Here is a 20,346-nt window from a genome sequence, read left to right on the forward strand (position 1 = left end):
CCTTCAGCTTCCCCTTCCTGTGATCTAGAAAGTTTCTTGAGGCAGTGAAACAGCCCTTAGCTGTGTCCCTTCCCTTGGATATCTCTGGCTGATGTTGCCCGTGCCCACTCTCCGAAAATTGTTGTTGGATGTTTTTTGTCCAACACCCTTGTTGCCAGTAGGTGGCATGTCTGGACCCAGATAGTCTATTTGGCTCTTATGTAAGTGTCTGCTTGGGAAGGGCTGAGACGGTTTCATGAGATTGCCGTGTTTATTTGCCCTTCTGTCCATCCAGCAAATGTTCCCTGGGCTCGGGTAGCCCACCAGGGCCTCCCAACAAGGAAAGGCCAACCCCCTGTAAGTGGAGTAGAGGGTGTGAATCACTGGCCTGAACCCCAGAATCCCTAGACAGAGGGTCAGAGGTGACTGCAGCAGACCCGGCTGGGTCCATTCATGGCCAGCCTATGTGCCCCCAAAGGGCTCAGAAAAAAGGAGGCTGCAGCTGGGTGTATCACCACCACAGAGAACGTGGGCCTTGGTGGTGGCAGGCAGGGTTGAATCCTGCCCCTTGTGAGTTTGGGCAAGTCATTTGACCCTCCCTGCGACTTGAGATTTGTTGTGGAGTTTAGTAACGACAGGCCCCAAGTGCAGCTAGCTCTCTGCCTGTGACCTGTAAGACGTGTTTTTGCGTGCGTGTGCCCTGGTCCTCTGGTGCCCCGCCTCAGGATGCCGTGAGTTCTGTGCCTTCACCAGCCACAGAGGCTGCTGAGTGCGGGGAAGGGCCGGCATGCTGTTCCCAGGTACTGGATCTTCGGCTTTGGGTGTGTGCTGCTGCCGCCTGTGGGAATTTGGAAGTTGCTGGCTTGGGGCCTTGAGGCTGGCCTGCCCATTTCTCAGGGAGCCTCTGGGCACAGCCAGCATCAGAGCATCAGGCCTTCCTGTTCCGCACGGCAGGCGGCACTGCTGGTGGGAGCAAGGCTCTGGCTGCTTCTGCTACCACTGGCCCACTGGCCACCCATGGGGGTCAGGCGCAGGCCTTTGCTGGGTCTTGTGTCCCCAGTGTCCCCAGCAGACCTCTGAGTCGGGGGTCCACATTGGGGTCTACTGCAGCTTGCTGGTTGGAGTGCAAAGGAGCCCAGATGGTCCCACCCGTCTGTTAGACAACAGAGGGAGGGAGCCGGGGCCACACCCCACATGCTGAAAGCCACTTCTGCCAGTGTGACCGACCCAGTGGTTGGGTTTCCACAGGGGCGCACAGCATTTGGGGTTCCCCTCAGCCTACCTGTCCCACCCTGAACCTGACTCAGAGGGAGGGTTAAGAACAGCTGAATTATGCAGCCGGCTTTATTCCAGTAGGTTCTTGGAGGGGACAGGCTGGATAAGCTTTGAGTCATTCAAAAACTAGGTATATTTGCTGAGAACTTTCTTTTAGAAGAATAAAACCCATACTTTGACCTCAAAGCAGATTTCCATTACGAGTATTACCCGCCCCCCCCAATAAAATAATGTGTGCCAGAGTCCACCTCAGTGGATGTTGGAGACACACATGGGGTTTCAGTACAGTTTAGAACCCTTTACAGAATTCCGTAAAATTAAAACCTTCTTGCAACAATTTTCATTTTGTTGTACTTCATTAAAATGTTGTTGGGTCTCTGACCTGAGAGTTTGTGGCAGGTGGGATGGTTACATGCCAGTATACAGGACACTCCAAACCAGATCCTGCAGCCGTTGGAGAGGTGGCCCAGCTAGCGTCTAGGTTTCTTCCTGGAAATCTTAAGGCCAAGGGGCAGGGGGGTGCACAGTGGCCAACAGGTGCCCCATGTGGAAAAGTTTGCACAAAAGGTCAAGGTGGGAGCGCCTGGTTGGCTCTGTTGGTTAAATGTCCAACTCTTAATTTCAGCTCCGGTCATGATCTCATATTCATGAGATCCGAGCCCCATGTCGCTCTACGCTGACAGCATGGAGCCTGCCTGATATTCTCTTTCCCTTTCTCTGCCCCTCCCCTGCACACATGTGCACTCTCTCCCTGTCTCAAAAGAAATAAACTTCAACAAACAAAAAAACCAGTCAAGGTGTTTGTCCTGGAGTAGAGGAGCTGATGGGCAAGAGCCGCAGTGGCTCAGGCAGCCTTATGAACCACGGGTGGGCCCTCCAGGCCTGTAAATGTGGCTGTGACTACGACTGGCTGTCCAGTGTTGGGTGGCGTGGCCTGAGTGCCGTTAGAATAACACTTTGTCATCGAGTGAATGTGAGGGCGCTGAGGGCTGCTTCTCCCTTTGTTCTAACGTCTTACCAGGTGGGGCCCCTTTCCCCTGCCTGCCTGTGGCGGGCGGAACTCAGATGGGTCTTGTCCTGGAGCCTCTTTTTGTTAGTGGCTCTAGATGGGGCCTGTGGGGAGTTGCCCAAGTGTGTATGCGATAGTGTGAGTGAATTGCTTTGCTGTTGACAAGAAGGGCAGGAGACACCATGAGAGCCCACATAGCCAGGAGTCTGGTTCTGTGATCACAGCCAGGCTGCATAGGGGCATGTGCTTGGCATTGTCAGGAAAACCTAGGTTTTTAGGCCTTTCTGCCAACTTCTCCAGTGGGTAAAGTCACTGCCCTTGGGAAATGAGTGACTGCAAGCCAGGAGTCTTCTGGATAACTTGCTTGGCAAGGACCAAGCCAGTTAAATGCTTCACTAGATGGCCCACACGGAGCATGTGGTGCAGGGGGAGGGTGGCCCACCAAACCGGCTGGTGTGGTTGCTGGTTGTCAGCCAGGCCCTTCAGGGGCCACCCTGGTGAAATTCTTTACAGGGAGGTACACTCTTGCTAGTTCCTCCCCATCGTTACTCTGTATCCAGACTCCTGGCATCACCATTGTCATGTCCCCTGTCCCCCAAGCCTCTGGAGCACACAGGCCTTGCCCTGTGTCAGTAACAGACACAGAGGGTACTAGAGTTAGCCCCTGGCTGACTCCTTCTTGGGGGTCTGGGCTAACAGACCTGGGGGTGCACTGCAGTGTCTCACGTCTCTGCTCTGGGCTTTGTACCTGCTGTTCCCTCTGCCAGGAACAGCCTGCCTTCCTGTCTTTGATGAGCCAGTGATGTTGGTAGAGAGCTCTGTGATCTTAGCCTCACCTTTGCTGTGGTGGTCTTGTGTTTCCTGCTTTCTGCTTCCATCTCCTGTATCACTCCTGCTCTGCAAATGGTTAACAGACCAGCATATCTCCCCTGGGTGTTCAGGAATCCTGTGTGTTCAGGAATTGTTGCTCAAAGCCCAGGAGTCTTCAGAGAAAGACCCTCTGTGAGCCTGAGGACAGGACATGGCTGTCATGGAGGTGCGTTGGCAGCACATAGCACGTACCCGTTTTAGGTGTTGAGTCCATGAGCGTTAATACACCACCTGAGAAGTTGCCTCTGACACCTGTAGCCACTGCCGCTCCCACCCACAGCCCAGGCACTCCCTGATCTACTTCCTATCTCTTTAGTTCTGCCTTTTCTGGAAATTTGTACGAGCAGAGTCATACAATGCAAGATGTCATATGTTGAGGTACTCTCACTTAGCCAGTGGCTTTGGGGTTTGTCCGTGTTGTGTCCATCAGGAGTTTGTCCAACAGTTGATGGATGTTTGGATTGTTGTTGCCTTTTAGATACTAAGAGCAATTCTGTGCACGTTTATGTATAAGTTTTGGTGTAGACCTGTATTTTCATTTCCATTGGGTCTATCCCTTGGGGTGGAAATGCTGTCATGTGGTAACTGTGTTTCACGTTTTTAGAAACTACCAGACTGTTTTCCACAGTGGCTGTGCTGCGTACACCCCCACCAGCAAGTGATGAGCGTTCCTGGGGTATCATCCTTTTTGTTTTAGCCGTTCTGCTAGGTGCGTGGTCTCTCCCTGCAAAGCCTGCATCTCTCTGATGCGTCTTGGCTTCTCACATGCTCACTGGCTGCCTGTAGGTTTTCTTTTTGGTCTCTCTCTTTAACCCAGTTCCAAGCAAAAGCTGCTTAAATGTTGTGTCCTCAGAGCCCAGCCAGGCCAGGGACCCCACAGGGGCTGTGTGTCTCATTCTCTGAACGTCAGGCCAGGCGGGGGTCAGGTTGTGGTTTGTGGGATGGGGCAGCTGGTCCTGAGTCTGCTTTGGAGAAAGCCTGGCTCCTTTCTCTAAAGCACGGTGGACTTTGTGCCTTCAGGGGCTAGTTTCTAGTCCTGGAGCAGGACAGGGGGCTGGGGGACATCCCGTGTCTGACAGCCTGGCAGTGAGAGGTGATGTGCTTTGGAAGTATAGGGTAGCTTCCAGGGTGTCGGGCCCCATGGAGGTAAGGACTGGTACTTGGTGTGATGTCTCAGCACATTTGGAAATTCTGCTGCACCATGTTCAGTGACAAATTGCCCCCGATGACAGAATCCTTGAGATTTGGGGGCAAGAAAGGGGCTTCTGGTAAACAAAAAGGGAAGAGGGGGTACATGTGTGGCTTGTGTGGTCCAAGCCGGCTGAGCCATGTCTGCCTCACACAACCATAGCCCGCAGCCCAGCAGCTCATGGGTCCATGGGCACTGAGAGGCCAGCATGCCCATTGGTTGGTTGGTTCTTTTTTTTAAATTTCGTGTCGTTAGTGGGTTTTTTTAAATGTTTACTTTTTGAGAGAAAGAGGGTGAGAGAGAGCACAGACAGAAGTAGAGAGAGAGAGGAGAGACTCCCAAACAGATTCCATGCTGTCAGTCCAGAGCCCGTTGTGGGGCTCAATCTCAGGAACCGTGATCATGACCTGAGCCAAAATCAAGAGTTGGACGCTTAACCAACTGAGCCACCCATGTATTCTGTTGGCTGGTTTTTCCCTCATATCTGGAGAGCTCCTTTGCCCACACAGGGCCTGCAGCAGGCCTGACGTGCTGAGTGGGGAACAGACAGGGAGCCACTCCAGACACCTGGTGTCTGGGAATGTGGGGACCAGGGGGGAGGGCCTCCCCTCACTGCAGGTGGGGCTCAGCTGGAGCTGGAGAGCCCAGACCCTGGATGCCATCTGAAGAGGGCTGGGGAGGACGGTGGGCACAGAGGCCAGGTGGGTTTGGGGGGTGAGGGAAAGGGTTGTGGTGACAAACTAGGACCATGCTGTGGGGTGGTATCTGCTATGCAGAAGGTGGGTGCTCGAGGCCCAAGATGGGTGAGAAAGAGAGGTGCAACCCTCCATCTGGATCCGTGTTCTTTTTGAAATTCTGACAGAAGGCTGATCTCTGAATAGCTGAAGCTTAAAGTATTTTGAGTTTTTAAGTATATTTTTTCTTGTGACATTTGGAAATTCCGCCATCCCCAGCTCAGTGACAAATTACTCTGAAGCTGTGACGCGGGAGCTGAGCAGGCATTGGGCCCTGTCTTGGCAGAGTGTTTGGTGGGGGTGGGGGAGGGGGGCATCACCTCATGAGCCTGCCTCTGGCCACTAGTGCCCGTCCATGGTGATTCCCTTCTGAGAGGGGGTCTCCGAAGCAAGACAGCCTGGGCTGGTGTTGCTCTGGGGGAGAACAGTGAGGGGCTGCCCACTGCCTGTGTCTCCGCTCTTACTTCTCTTTTTTTTTTTTTACTTCTTATATACGTGGCCCCCACAGCATCCAGGGGCTCCTGCTGACCCTTCAAAATTCAGTTCCAGTGACCTTTCCTGGAATTTTCAGATGCGTATGTGTTTTCTCTTGCGTCTCCTGAAAGCCCTGTCCTTACCCTACTTTTTCTGTGACTGGGAAGTGCATCCTTGGATGTTTGGGTATCTTAATGACATTTTCCCATTTTTCTTTTTTGCAGGATTCTGTTTCGCTGAGACCGTCAATCCAATTTCAAGGAAGTCAAGGGGTGAGTCTCCTTTGTCTCAGTCAGATGTGGAATTGTGACCGGGATGCTCTCTTGCCTCTCTTGGCTTGCTGGGCACAGAAGCAGGCTGGGGGCAGCATTTTGGCCCCATCCGTCTCTGTGTCAGGCCAGGGCCTGTGCCTGTGCCAGGCTGAGGTCTGCCAGGTTGGTCCCACAGCCAGGGCCACACCAAGAGGCTGTCCGGGGCGAATACGGCTTTTCTGTCTGGCAGTCCTTCAGAGTCTCCCCTTCCTTCCTGTAATCAGTGCACAGCTGACTCCTGGGCCCCCAGGCCCCTGTACTGAGCTGATCTCTGTGCTGATTCAAAACCAAGGTGCCCCAGAGGCCAAGTGGGCCTGGAGCTGTAGCCTCCCTGGAAGCTGTTGCCTATTGTCGGACCTGGGACCGTGGGTGTCTGATTTTGGTACTGAGCTGCCGGCCCAGGGGGTGGGTATAGAAACTCAGCACTCCAATTTTTGTGAAGTGTATTTATTTCATTCTAAATGGCCATCTTACAGAAAAATTGGAGAATAAAAGAAAGGATGAGTTGTCCACAATCCTTTTCCCAAGGCTTCGGACTCACTCTCCACTCCCCAAGTCCCTTACCCACCAAACGTGTCTTGTAACAGTGGTTTTCTTGTGGTCTTTATTGCAAGTCTTTTTTTTTTTTTTTTTTTTAATCTGAAGGGTTGCCACAAGTGTCTAAATCAGTTAGTTTGCACCTGACAGCTGGCCCACCACCTCCTTGAGGAGAAGATCTGTGGGTTTCACCCCTGCCAGGGTGCTCCTGAAAGACAGAGCCTCTAGAAGGATCCACATGTCTGTGTGTGCAGATACAAAGATACCAGGAGATACAGTGCAAGGGATTGGCTCCCATAGCTGTGTGGCTGGTGAGGCTGAAAGCCGTCCACGGGGATGGCAAGAATGGGCACTGTGGTTCATAGGGGAGCCTCTTTCTCCTCTGGGAAACCTGTTTCCTTCTTAAGGCCTTCAGCTGATTGCATGAGGCCCACTCCGACCATTGAGGGTCATTTTCTTAAAGTCAGCTGTAGATGCCAGGCGCACATATGAACTGAACTGAACTGACATGATTACCAAGACCAGTTAAAGTCAGCAGGACCCCTTGAAAGGCCCCAGACTCCTCGCTCCCCCAGTTCCTCCTCTGGGACTCCTACACCTCTGTTTGGTCCCATCAGTCTTGTGGCAGTCTTCCCTTTATGGTCCCTGGGACATTTTCCCAAGGGTCGAGGTCAGTGTTGGGGGACTGGCTTCCCTCGGTCTGCTGCCAGACTGGCCCCATGGTGCCCTCTGGTGGCCAATGGTCATGCTGTACCCTCAGTAGTCGGGAAGATAAGGAAGCAGATGCCTGGAAAGGGCCACTAAAAGCAGTGGCTTATCCTGTGAGCAGCATATTCTGGCCAGCAAGACCCCACACGGCTGCTCACAGAAGCCACAGAAGCACCATGAGGCTCTCCTGGGCCATGCTTTGTGTCACCCAAATTTCTGTGCAAAGCCTGAGAGCCGCATCTATTCAAGTTAGGGGTCCTACCACCTTAGAGTGAGAGTCATGCTTTGCCTACTTTCCTTCTGGATTTTCTTATGTGTAACAGAGTTTCTAGAAGGTTCTGACGGTTCAGATGCCCTGTGCCACAGCTTTGGGCAAATCAGGCCATAGTTCTCCACTAGGAGGCTCTTCCCTTTGGGAGCCTGAGTGAGAGCTGTGCCAAGTGGAGAGGAGGGGTGCTGTTCTTTCCCTGCTTGCTGTGAAGGGTCAGGCACCAGGTCTGCCCTCTGTGTCTGGTCCTCATCCTTCTCTTCCTGGGCATTGATGGGATGCATCCCCTACTCCCTTCCAGGTGTGAGGGGCCTGGCCTGGTGCTGGGCACATAGCAGACACTTTTCCTGGCCAGACCACATCTGCATAGTCACCATGCTGCCAGAGGGGACAGGGTGCCCGGGCTCCCCCCTCCCACCTCTCCTGGCCGCTGAACTGCTTGTGCATAGCTGAGGTTGGGGATGGGGCCAGTGAGGGGTAGGGCTGGGCAGGCCCATTCAGTGGTCATGGTGCAGGGGCCGAGTCCATGTTCCAGGCTCTGCATAGCGTGACAAGGACCCTCTTTCCCAGAGGCCCATGAAGCTGACAGACCGAAGATCTATAGGCCCTTAGCTCAGGGCCCTTGGCCAGTTCAGCCTCCTTGCCCAGGAGATGGGCTCTCTGCTCTGGGGGTTGTGTGTGTGGGTTAATGAGGACCTAGGAGAACCAGTGTCCTTGTAGCCAGAACAAGCGCTTCAGCGCCTAGTGCATGTCCCCCTTGGTGTGCACACCCAGCATAGGGCCTCCGTGTCAAGCACTGTCAGGTAGGGTAGTAGGGGTCCGATCTGGCCTGGCCGCTGCCCTGCCTCTGCTTGTAAGCGCCATGAGAGCCAGGCCTGCCGAGGGAGGTTGTGGTGTGTGGCGGGGCCCTGTGTTGGCTAGTTCCTTGGCGTGACTAGCGGCATTTGCCAGGTTCCCCAGAATGCCTGGCCCAATTGTAGCACGTTAGGCCCCTAGGGTGTCAGGTGCCAGAGCAAAATGTTCATCTGTGTTTCCCTGCCATGTATACATTTGCGTTTATGTTCTCTGCCCTCTCCTGAACACTGAGTTGGCTGGGCTGGGCCCCTCTGCTCTCTGGGGCTCACTTTTTTTTTTAAGTTTATTTTATTCATTTTGAGAGAAAGAGGGAGAGAGAGAATCCCAAGCAGGCTCCGCACTGCTAACAAACTGTGAGATGTGACCTGAGCTGAAATCAAGAGTTGGATGCTTAACTGACTTAGCCACCCAGGTGCCCCTGGGGCTCACTTCTGAGTTGTTAACGTCTGACAGCTGGTGAAAAGTCAGCCTCCAGAGGGGAAAAGAAACCTCCACCTGGCTGGCCCCACCCCAAAACTCTTCAGTTGATGAAAAAAGAGAAGTGGGGGTGGTGTCCAGGGCATTTCAGCGTTGCGGCATTTCCCTGTGCTGCAGCAGGAGCCTGAACTGCCATTTCTGGAATGAGGCTTGGCAGGGCTGATCAGAAGCCTTTGTCCAGTTTCTGTCTGTGTGTCTGGGAGCCAGCTCTGAAGGAGCAGTCAGGGATGTACACAAGATTGGGGCACAAGGGTGCTCATTGCTGGGTGGTCACAGGGACAATTGGAAAACAGTCTAAAACATTTCTAAGAGGGGGTGTTGTGGAACCGGGAACCACCTGTGTGCCAAGGGTGAACAGGGCCAGGGGCGTGCGCTCCCGCTTCCGAGCATCCTCGGTGAGTGAGGGCATGAGGGCGGCTCTTGGAATGCAGGGAGGTGCTTAGAATGCACCCTGGTGTTGGGGTTAAGGGAGTGCCCCTGGGCCGAAGTGGCTGCTTTGCTCTTGGAAGTCAAGTTCAGCTGGGCAACGGTACCTCTCTTTACCCAGAATATGTTGTATTCTGAGGCTCCTTCAGGAAGCAAATGTTGCCTGGAACCTCCTCTGGCCAGAGAGAACCTGGTCAGGTGGAGTTTGGGTTCCTGTGCGTACCTGTTTATTTGGTTCTTACCTGCACGGAATGTCAGGTGCTTCCCACACCAAGACTTGATGTGCCTTTTCACAACTCCCACCTACACCGCACGCAAGAGCCTGTGGATCAGGGGGAGGTGGCAGGCCCCTCCTAGGACAGATTTTAAAAGGAGGAGGTGAGCGGGTGACTCAGTCAGTTAAGTGTCTGACTCTTGATTTCAGCCCAGGTCATGTTCTCACAATTCCTGAGATCAAGCCCCACCTCTGGATCCACACTGACCGTTTGGAGCCTGCTTGGTATTCTCTCTTGTTCTCTCTGCTCCTCCCCTGCTTATAGGTGCTCATTCTCTCTCTCTCTCTCTCTCTCTCTCTCTCTCGATAAATAAATTTTAAAAACAAGGCCGTGAAAGGGCTCCGGCAGGCACCTGTGCCCCCTTGCAGGCCTCAGAGGCACTCAGGGCCGCCCAGGAAGGACAAGCTTGTTTGCTGTTCCAGGCCTGTGCACACAGGCACTCAATTAGGCTTAGAGTGACTCCTCCTGCCCCCATAACTGCAGTCAGGGCTGACCTCAGAGGCACCCAAACCTACATGCCCAGGCCAGCTGAGGGCCACATGGTGGCCCCCGTGGGGCAGCCGAGACTCGGCCCAGAAGGCACATGCTCCAGCCGAGCAGGGCTGACTGTCGGGCCACATTCTGGAACATGTGCCAGGCTCTTTGCTGGCACAAAGAAAGCCATGCATTCCTGGTCTATTCATGCCCAGATGGGAAATTTCCTTGCTTGGTTCTCACTGACTGGTAACCAATAACCAGCACCATTAAGGAGCGGCAAAGCAGCCTGTTAACCAAAGGAGTCCTCAGGCCATGATAGGGCTGTGGTGGGGCTGGGGCTGAGAGCACTGGCCACACCAGGCTCCCAGCAAACCTCCCCTCTGCTTCCCTGCTTCCCCCACTCGGGTGCCCACCCCCACCTTTGTCCTGGAGGATACTAGTGACCTCTGTGTGTATCTCCCCTCTCCAAGCAGCATCACATCTCCCATGCATCAGTTTCAAAGCCCTGGGTTTCCCACCATCCTGTGGTTCCAGTAACTACACAAATCCCCCTCTGGGCCTGTGCTGGGAGCCCCACTTCCAGGATGAATTTTGGAGGTGGGCGTGCACACCTGTGTGGAATAGGTTTAGATGGCGTAAAAGGGTCACAGTGAAGAGTCCCCACAGGCCCCACCCAGAGAGAGGCACTTTGGGCCTCGGGCCTTACCTCCTTCCCTCCCTTCAGGGGTGACAGCCCAGTGAGGACCATTGCCCTCGAGGCAGCCACTGTCCTCTGAGCAGTCTGAGATGGAAAGTGCCACATGGGCAGGTCGCACCTCCATCAGAGCCAGGCTGAGATGAGGGAGAGGGTCAAGGGTGGTGTGGAGGAAGAGGATCGGCAGGGGTGTCGGGCCCTTGAAGCTACTTTCAATTTGCTGACTCTGGGGCACAGGAGCTTCCTGCTGCATTCTGGGCAACTGCATTAGTGCGTCTCCTGCAGGGACCCTCGGCAGCCTGAGCCTCAGCATCTGGGCAGCATGTTTCCAGCTACTTCTGTGATGGAGGACGAAAGTCACCTCCAAGAAGGGATGGTTGGGCAGCACCAGATGGCCACAGGTGTTAGTCAAGGAGGTGTCGTACAGGCAGGACAGGGCCCGACTGCCTGGTCTGGGAGCCGGTCTGCACTGTGTTGGCCCTCACTGTGCACGTCTGGAGCCTCTCCTTGGGGCAGGGACTGACTGTAGGCTGGGCAGGTCCCTCAGAATTTTGGGGCCAACTCCAGGCGAGGTGCACCTGCAGGCTCCCTTATGGGTCCACACACCACCCTGAGGAGCGTGGCAGGGAGGCCACGAAGCCGGGTCAAGAGGGCAGTGGCCCTCCTTGTGGCCTGGGCCACCGTGTCCTCAGTCTCAGACAGCTGAACTGCCCTTATTTACCTATGACAGCTGGGCAGGGCTGGAATTCAGCTGGGGCCACGTTCGGTCCCGTGCTGATGAGGCATGGTGGTCTCACATCAGTGGAGAAAAAACAGGGCTTGGGCAGCCCGAGGATAAGGCCTGAGTGGGGCCTGCCCACCCCCTCAACCTCCATTTACCACTTATACCCCCCTTGTGTGCCTAGCTGGGATGAGCTCCTGCACTCAAAACCCAGGGATTATTTTACCAGGGGTTGCCACTGGTGACAGAGAGTTCCGGAGGCCCATCTTGCGCCACAAATATGGGCCAGCAACCAGAGCATGGTATCTTCCCACCAGCTTCCTCCACAGCCCCCAGGACTTCAACCCAGTGAGGGGTGGCCTGGAATGCCACCCTGGCCTGTGTGCGCAATGCTATCCCACCTGTGCTGAGCCCTGCATCTTGGCCAGGACCATTGCTGTCTGTCTGTCTGCCGGCCAGGCTGTCCAACTCTTCTGCAGAGTCACTGTGCAAAGTCAGGGTTATATTAGCCAAGACATTCATCCTTTGTCACGTGTACCCGTGTCATGGTTTGTTGGGGGTGAGTGTGGCCCATCTGTGAGCCCCTCAGAGCCTGCACCTGCCTTGATCTTGGCTGCAGGACAGAGAATGGACATCCAGGTGGAGTCTGTCTCCCACAGGGGAGCAAGGGTTGGAGCAAAGCGGCTGCTCAGTGTGCACTGATGGCTACTGATGCCCGTCTGTCTGATTTCATCTTCACACATGGCCCAGGCCAGATCTGCCCCATTAGCTGGGTGGGAAATTGGCTCATGGCCCAGATCAGGGTGGGGTCCATGTCTTCGGGTGTGTACTAAGCGCTCTGTGCTCCTCAGACCGACGTGTCATGCTTAGAAAGCACTGGCACTTCCTCCTTGTGTCAAGCAGTGGGGGGCGGTCTGGGGTCCAATGGATGGCCCATCCCACGGTCCCCTCTGTGTTGTGGACCTCCCAGTGATGTTTCTCCCTGTCCATGCAGCACATCTCCATCCCCCAGCCTGACTGCCCCACGGAGGCACGGACATTCTCCTTCTACCTCTCCAACATTGGCCGTGACAACCCCCAGGGCAGCTTCGACTGCATCCAGCAATATGTCTCCAGGTGAGGCCCCATCTGGGCCCAGTGCCCCCTTCTTCTTCTTCTTCTCCTTCTCCTCCTCCTCCTCCTCCTCCTTCTTCGGGGGGTGGTATTTATCTAAGTAATCTCTATACCCAGTGTTGGACTTGAACTCACGACCTCAAGATCAAGACCCGCCTGCTCTGCTGACTGAGCCACCCCGGCCACCCCAGTCCCCCCTTCTTGTACATGAGCCTTGCTGCTGCTTTCAGCGTGTCCAGGGCACAGGTGCAGCTCTTGGCCTGCTGCCTCTGCCTGGGGGCTTGGGTTCCCTTGTTTCTTCCAGGTCAAGATATGCCGTGTGGAAACCATGCTGCTCAAGTGAGCACTGGCCCCGTTTCCAGCTGAGGGTATTGGAGCAGGGTGGGGCACGGGCGCCCAGACCGTCTCCCCTGTCATCCTAGGAGTTCACCGAGGCTCCTGGCCCCTTGTCTTGCAGCCACGGGGATGTCCACCTGGACTGCCTGGGCAGCATCCAGGACAAAGTCACAGTGTGTGCCACTGATGAATCCTACCAGAAGGCACGACAGAGCATGGCACAGGCCGAGGAAGAGACACGCAGCCGTGGGGCCATTGTCATCAAAGCTGGAGGCCGCTACCTGGGTGAGGATGTGGCTGCGGCTCCACCTGTGGGGGACCCAGGCCCACTGGGCAGCTGTGGTGGGGAGCAGCAGGGACTGAGGGCCTGTCCTGGCCAGGAGCGGGAGTGATGGGTTGATAGAGGTGCAACCCAAGCAGGGGGTGCTGGGTCGTGGTCAGGCCAGACAGGAAGGTCCTACTGCGCTGGTCGAGTCTGCTGGGGGCTGTGGCATCTGCTGGTTGCCCAGTTTGAACATGAGCCCCTAGAACTCCAGGAATTCTGAATCCACGGGCCCTCCTCCCAGGCTCTGGCCTCAGGAACCCCGACCCCTCAGGGAGCTACACACGCTCCTTGGCAGCAGGGCTGGGGTCTGTCCTCCAGCTGCCACTCCTGCTCTCACCTGCCTGGCTGGCCAGCGGCAAGGTGCTGATGGCAGGATGTGCCTCATGGCAGATGGCCTGCTGCTGGGTCGGGGCCAGAGAGGGGCTGTCGGGTCACAACTGGGAAGGAAATGGTGTTGATTTCTGGCTGGACGAGAAGGCTCTGGCAGCTCCTCATCTGCTTGGAAACAGTTCTGGTGAAGCTGAGACACCAACAGCACGAAAAGTGTTTACTTTTAGGAAGCTCTGTTCTTGCATTAGTCTTCCCAGCACCTCGACCCAGACAAGTTCAAGAGTCATCAGGATTCAAGGCCAGGAGGAAGGGCGTTAGGCCTGAGAAAGGCACAACATGGCTTACAGCAAACAGGACCTTAATGGCTTTTGGGGTTAAGAGAAGGTGGGAGGATTTCAAAGAGCCCCAGAGGAGCGTGTGACTTCACTGGCTGGGCGGTGGGGTTGGCTCTGAACGAAACCCAAGACGTCAGTGCAGGGGCCCATGCTGCCAGGGAATGCCACGTCCTGGTGGCCATGGCCGTGCATGCCAAGGGGGCCCAAGTCCGGGCTGGGAGCTGCTGTCGGGGACAGAGCCTCGGGAATCCGGAAGTGCTTCCCCTGCCTGCTCTCGCCTCAGTGTGCAAATGTGGACACTCATAAACATCTTAGTAAGTTTCTGGGTCCTGCGGTCAAGAGCTTGGTCAAAAGTGTGGCTTGGTTTCGGTTCTGGTGGTAGCTCTTGTCTCCTGGCCTCTGAAGGCATAGTCTTGCACGTCCCTCTGTGTCAGGCCTCTCTCTGACCCTGCGTCGGCCCAGCAGCTGGGTCCTCTGGGACAGAGTCTGGCCCTAAGGATTTTGACAGCACTTCTTCCCCTATTCATTTGACAAATGAGATTTAAGGGATGAGAGCAAAACACAAGTTCTTGCAGAGAGCTTTCTGGCCCAAGGACGTGAGGCACGCGCTGACCTCACTTGGCCGTGCATGTTCCCTCAGTGGCTGTGCTGCCGTCCGGGTGGGGTTCACAAGTTCTGAGCAGAGGCCCCTCCCTCAAGAGCAGTGCTGGAGTCTGTTCACACTGGGGGGGTGGGGATCTGGCTACTGCCCCCCTCGCCGGGACTCTGAGCACAGTTGTGTCTCCAAGAAGCCCTTGACGGGGTTGCAACCTGGGGAGCTGCTCGTACCCCGGGGTCTCCAGAAAAGCTGCCCAAGTAGCCCCCTACCTTTATTCACCTCTCCTTTATCATAAAAGAGAATGGTGGACCCTGTGGCTGGATGGTGCTATAATGTGCAGGCTCTGGGGACGCCTGCCTCTGGCCAGTCAGGAACCCTACCCTCTTTATCAGCCCCCTCTCCATATAGCCATCAGGCTGCCCTTGATGAAATCCATTAAAGCTCTGAACATGCTTCTGTTTCCTGCAGCTCCCGCTTCTGACACTGGGGGCCCCCTGAGTGCCGGGTGAGCTGTGTGTGGTCAGCAGGTGGTGTTCTCGGCTCTCCAGGTCCCCACGGAGCAGGCCAGGCAGGATGGGGCACCAGCTGCCTTCCCCTTGGGCTGTCAGCTGTCAGTAGGCATCCATGCACTCACTCAGGGCTCAGCACCAGTCCCAGGCAGAGGGACACAGAGGCCACACCCCCTCACCCCCTTAAATCCCTAACGCCTTGGCTCTTGTTGCAGGCAAGAAGGTTCAGTTTCGGAAACCGGCCCCGGGGGCCACGGACGCCGTGCCCTCCCGGAAGCGGGCAACACCGATCAACCTGGCGAGTGCTATCAAGAAGAGCAGTGTTGGTGGCATTAGTGGGGGTGGTGGGGTGTCTCAGAGGCCCTTCCGTGACCGAGTGCTGCACCTCCTGGCGCTGAGGCCCTATCGGAAGGCTGAGCTGTTGCTCCGGCTACAGAAGGACGGCCTGGCTCAGGCCGACAAGGATGCTCTGGACGGCCTCCTCCAGCAGGTTGGTGCTTGCCCGGGGCCAGGTCAAGGGTCCAGTCAACCTTGAGTGGCCTCTGAGAGGGTCTGGACCCAGGGGTGCTGGGCGGAGCCCTTCCTGGGATCTCTTCCAAGATTCGCATCCTACCTCAGAAACTCGGTCTCCTGGGTTCGGACCTGCCTACGGTGTCCCAGACACGTTGCAGGCCACGGTGCTTGTCCGGTGGCCCTGAGGTTGGCTCAGAGGGAGGCCAGCACACTCCTCCTTGCTGTTTGCTAACAGGCAGCAAGCACAGCACAGAGGATCCAACAAAGACTTCAGTTTCCTGAAGATTTTAGAATGTAAGGAAGCCCGGGTGACCGCACGTGTGAGTTAACAGGAGCACAGGCTCCACAGCTGGGCTTCCTGCCACATGCCAGCCATGGCTCTGGCCAAGGAGCTTCACGTGTAGACCCCCCAGGCTTCCCTGTGTGGCTGCAGCTTGCCTGCAGTGCCTCTTGAGGGGTTGAACGTGAGATCAGTGGATGGAGCCATGGTTAGGGAACAGCTCAGGCTTTGGAGCCGGTGGGGTGGGCCTGTCTCCCACAGCCCTGGAGGGAGTCCGAGGACCCCTGGGAAGGTGAGCGGCTCACTCTGGCTTTGCCACATCAGCCGGGCCGTGCAGACACCCCCTTGCTGCGAAGTGGAGATGGGCCACCGTGAGCCCTGCTGTGAGGTCCTCATGGCTGGCGTGACAGTGGCACCCTGTGGAGGAGGCATGGCCGAGCCTCTAGGGGTTCTGCCTGCCAGCTTACTTGGCCCTCCTGCACCGCACCTCAGACGCCCCAGGCACACGGTGCTGCAGACCTCACGTGCTGTGGCAGTGGGTAGCTGTGTCTGAGGATGAGCCACGGGGTTCACTGCCCCTCACGTCACCGGGACCCTGGCATCGGGGGCCTCCACGTGGCAGGAACGCCTGTGTGGATGTGACCTTTTGAGCCACCATCCCCCACTCAGAGGTTGTGCAGGCGAGGACTAGGCTTTACGGTTTTTCCTTTGGAGCTCACGGGTTGGCTCGAGGCCTGTTAGAAGACAGACATGTAGCTTGATGGCTCAGAAGTTTTTTTTGGCAGAGGGGTTTGCCAAAGCGTCCAGAAAGCTCCAGAACCAGTAACGACGTTCCTAGGGGGCTTGTTTCCTTGGGAAGTCACAGGTGTCAGCCTTATCCGTGGAAACTCAAGGGAAGCACAGCGGAGGCCCTTCCCCTGGGCTGGAACTCAGAGAGAATGAGGCAGGGCTGGCGGATTGCCAGGTCTTCAGACATGAACCAGGACTGAAGACACAGGTGGGACCTGTGCCCACCCCTGGCCGTGCCTGTAGCCCACACCGCTGCCCAGTCAGGCCACCATCGGCTCCTGCTGTGGTGGTCCTGGGAACGCCCTTGCTCCCACCTTCCTCTCTTGCCCTGTACGTGCCCAGCTTGGAGAAGAGGCATGTGAACCCCTCAAACCAGAATGTGAAACTTAACTGCCCGAGCACAGTTACACCTGAGATTGACCCTCTGAGCAATCCTCAGATGCGGTGAGAATGCCGGCCTCAGTTTTCCAAAGAGATGAGGATCTGGCGGTGCTGATGTCGTTCTGCCAGGGGTTTCTGCTGCTTTTTTAACCTCTGAGATGCTCTCGTTGCTCCCAGCCCTTTCCCAGGACCCAAGAAGCACCGTGCTGGGCTCTGGCCTCTTAGGTCGATTTGGATTCAGCAGCTTCCTGTGGTGTCTGTGGCAGAGGGTCCTCCCTGTGTCTACTCTGATTTCTTCTAAATAATGGCCCCATCTGTCTTGTGCTACTGTGCTTACTACCCAGCTTGTTCTCCGTGGTGGCCATGGGCAGTCGCAGGACCCCATCAGCTGGGAGTACCACTGGCTGAGCCTTGCCCAGGCCGGCCATTTCCAGCCCCCACGTGATCAGGGATTCCGATGAGCAACACAGACAAAACCGCACTCCTCAGAGGCACCTTCTCTCTTCCTTCTGCGAGAACATCCAAAGCAGAGACTGAAAGCATCTGTCTCCGGTGCTGGCGGGGCCTCAGAGAAACCCACAGGCTCGTCCTCCGTGGGTGGGATTGTTGAGGGGTGGGTGGCTCTTCTGGAGAGCATTTTAGCAAAATGCATCAAGAGCCATAAAAATGTTCAGAGCCTTTGACCCATTAATCCCACTTCTGGGAAGCTGGCCGGAGGAAGACGTCGCCAGCATGGCAACCCTGCATGCAGTGGTGTCTGTTTATATGCTGCAGAGAAACCAGAAATAGCATCAGCATCCAACAGAGGAGAGATGTTTGAGTAAATCACAGTGCAGATGTTTGGTGGAATATTACTCAACCATTAAAAAATGTTCCCTGTGGAAACTGCTGTGACATGGAGTCCTCTCAGAAGCCCGTGAGAGTAAAACGCAGCTGCAGCGCCAGCTCCCCGCAGCCGTGCACCAGGGGCCCGGTGAGATAGTCACCGAAGTATCCGCTCTGGGGCAGGACCTCAACTTCCATAAGCATCCTCAGGGTCAAGGTTTTGAGCCTGTCTTCACAGTCTTGGAGGCCAGCTCGGCCTTTGTTAACCCGCCTGAGCAGGGCTGGCTGGTTGCAGGGAAGGTGGACTTAGCCTGGCCCCTAGAGGCCCCAGCTACCCTGTCCTCCACCGTGTCTGCCCCTGGAGTGCGTGTCCGAGAGCGGGTATTGGTCTGTTCAGGCTGCTGTATGAGAAAAACATAAACTGGTGGCTTATAAACAACAGGCGTTTACTTCCCACAGTTCTGGAGGCTGGGAAGTCTAAGATCGAGGCGCCACCAGATTGGCTGTTTGGTGAGGCCCCTCCCAGTTCACAGACTGGGTCTTGCCGCTGTGTTATCCCGTGGCAGGAGTCTCGTGTGGGGGCACTGCTCCCATTCGTGAGGGCTCTAAACCCTCATGACCTAATCACCTCCCAAAGGCCCCACCTCCTAATACCATCATTTTGGGTATTAAGATTTAACATGAATTTGGGGAAGATAAAACATTCAGTGCATAACAGCGGGGGAGGCTGGTGATGGGGTCCTAGAAGTAGGGATGGCACCGCCCCCCGCCCCCGCCCCCTTTGGAGCCAGCCTGTCTTCCAGCAGCTATAAGACGTCTGTCAGGACCTGGTGTTCCAACCCCTTTGCATCCCAAGGCTTGCTGCCTTCATGTGCAGGGGATCTGGGGGGGGAGGGGTACTGTCCTCTCCTCCCCCCCCCCCCCCATCAAATGCTTTCAGGTAACTTCTGCCTCTCCTGGGCTTCCCGCAAGGTGATTCTGGTTCTTCTCCCAGGTGGCCAACGTGAATGCCAAGGATGGAACATGCACGCTGAAGGACTGTGTATATAAGGACGTGCAGAAGGACTGGCCTGGCTACTCGGAGGGGGACCAGCAGCTGCTGAAGCGGATGCTTGTCCGGTAATGCCGCCTCCCATCTCTGGGTGTGTCGCCACACCCTGGTCCTGGGCCAGATCTCCTCCTGAGGATGCTGGGGTGTCCCTTGAGCAGAATGGAAGGATCCGAGATCTCTGGCAGCCTTTCCCTCTGCCTGGGATGCCTCAGTGCCCAGGCAGCCCACCGTGGTCCCCTGTCAGGGAAAGGCCAGCCCCTGCTGAGTGGAGTGGAGGCCACCAGTCACTGTCCCAGACACCAGAATGCCCAGACAGAAGGATGCAGTCGCCCAGCTTAATTCCAGTGCCTCCTGTCCTTTTCTGTCAGGCTCCCTTCCCAAACCTGCACCCCCCTGCCCCCCCGTAGCTTCTACTGCAGGCTGCCCCCTTCTTCCAAAGACCCTCTCAAGATCCTGAAGCAGAGAGAAACAAAGCAAAACAAAACTCCCCACAGACATGACTAAGTAGCATTAATTAAACACATTCCCTCTCAGATTAATTGGGACCTGAGGTCAGGAGTGGCCTTGGTGGCCCAGGGGAGGAGTGGTTAAGTAGGCCCCTGCCTGGCTCAGGCAAGCAATTAATGATTTCCTTCTCAGCTGATGCCTGACATGGGAGTTCGGCTGTGAAGCGGCGTTCAGAGCAGGCTGATACACTAATTAGTCCTTAAGTGATTTCTCAGGGACCTGGAGTTACTTATGGGGGGGGGTGTGTGTGTGTGTGTGTGTGTGTGTGTGTGTGTGTGTGTGTGTGTGTGTGTGTGTGTGTGTGTGAAGTTCAGCTGTTTAAAGCACTAATTGCATGTAGAGAGCAGAGCCGACTTGAGGCCACTCTAGGTGAATCCGGAGTTTCTCGTCAGCCCTGCCAGGCACTCCTCCCCAAGCCAGTACCTGTGTCCGGACCAGCCTAGGGTCACGGCTCTGGCTGCCAGAGGTCTTGGGGAGGCTGAGAGGAGAGGTTTTCAGCAGAAGACCACCTCCACCCTCATCCCTCTCAGGTCTCCTGTTGCCCCAGCTGAACACAACTTGGGTTGACCACTGTTGAAATGGTCAAATTCACCCACCCAAGTGCTTGGAGGTGGTGAGGGGCACACGAGGGACACTGCAAGGCTGTTCCTGTCCTCCCTCCCTTCAGAGCCTCTAACTAAGTGGCTGCTGTTCTCAGACCCTGAGGGACTTGGCCACACAGAGCTCCCCACAAGGGGCATGGCCAAGAGTAAGTAGCGCGTGTGCGCGTGTGTATAGTTGGGGGGAATCTCAGCTCTGGAGCTTCATGCAGTTCCGGGCTCATATCCTCCCTGCTCCGCTGAGTGAGCTGCCAGACTCGAGTGCACCCAAGGCAGTTGGCTTTGGCCCGGACCAGCGTGGTGCTCCGCTCTGTGCCCAGGCCAGCCTCAGGATCAGCCTTGCCAGAAAGCACTCGACTGGCCAGCAGCACCCACTGTGCTTCCTTGGAAGCTTAAACTGGTTGGAGTGCAGAAGTCAGGGTCAGCATCTTCGATGCCTGCAGGCCCACTGAGGTGACCCTAGCCACCTGTCTGCTCAGTTCTTTTTTAGGTGGTTGACTCCCCAAAGAAAACCCCATTGAGAGCAGTTCTCGAAGCCATGGCCCCATGGCAGGAAGGCAAACTGGGGCCTTGGGA

General features: G+C 56.0%; 1 protein-coding gene across 1 annotated transcript in view; it reads left to right on the plus strand.

The window, feature by feature from the left end:
- The window catches only part of ELL (elongation factor for RNA polymerase II), a 76,770-nt gene that overhangs the window by 42,688 nt on the left and 13,736 nt on the right, over positions 1–20,346 (plus strand). Inside the window, exons 2-6 of the mRNA XM_039228097.1 lie at positions 5,755–5,802; positions 12,274–12,395; positions 12,850–13,013; positions 15,041–15,315; positions 18,608–18,732. Coding sequence (XP_039084028.1) covers positions 5,755–5,802; positions 12,274–12,395; positions 12,850–13,013; positions 15,041–15,315; positions 18,608–18,732 — 734 coding nt within the window. The remainder of the gene's footprint in view (positions 1–5,754; positions 5,803–12,273; positions 12,396–12,849; positions 13,014–15,040; positions 15,316–18,607; positions 18,733–20,346) is intronic.

This window comes from Hyaena hyaena, unplaced genomic scaffold (genome assembly GCF_003009895.1).
Source record: "Hyaena hyaena isolate Hyena2069 unplaced genomic scaffold, ASM300989v1 scaffold_30, whole genome shotgun sequence".
NCBI classification, from domain to species: domain Eukaryota; kingdom Metazoa; phylum Chordata; class Mammalia; order Carnivora; family Hyaenidae; genus Hyaena; species Hyaena hyaena.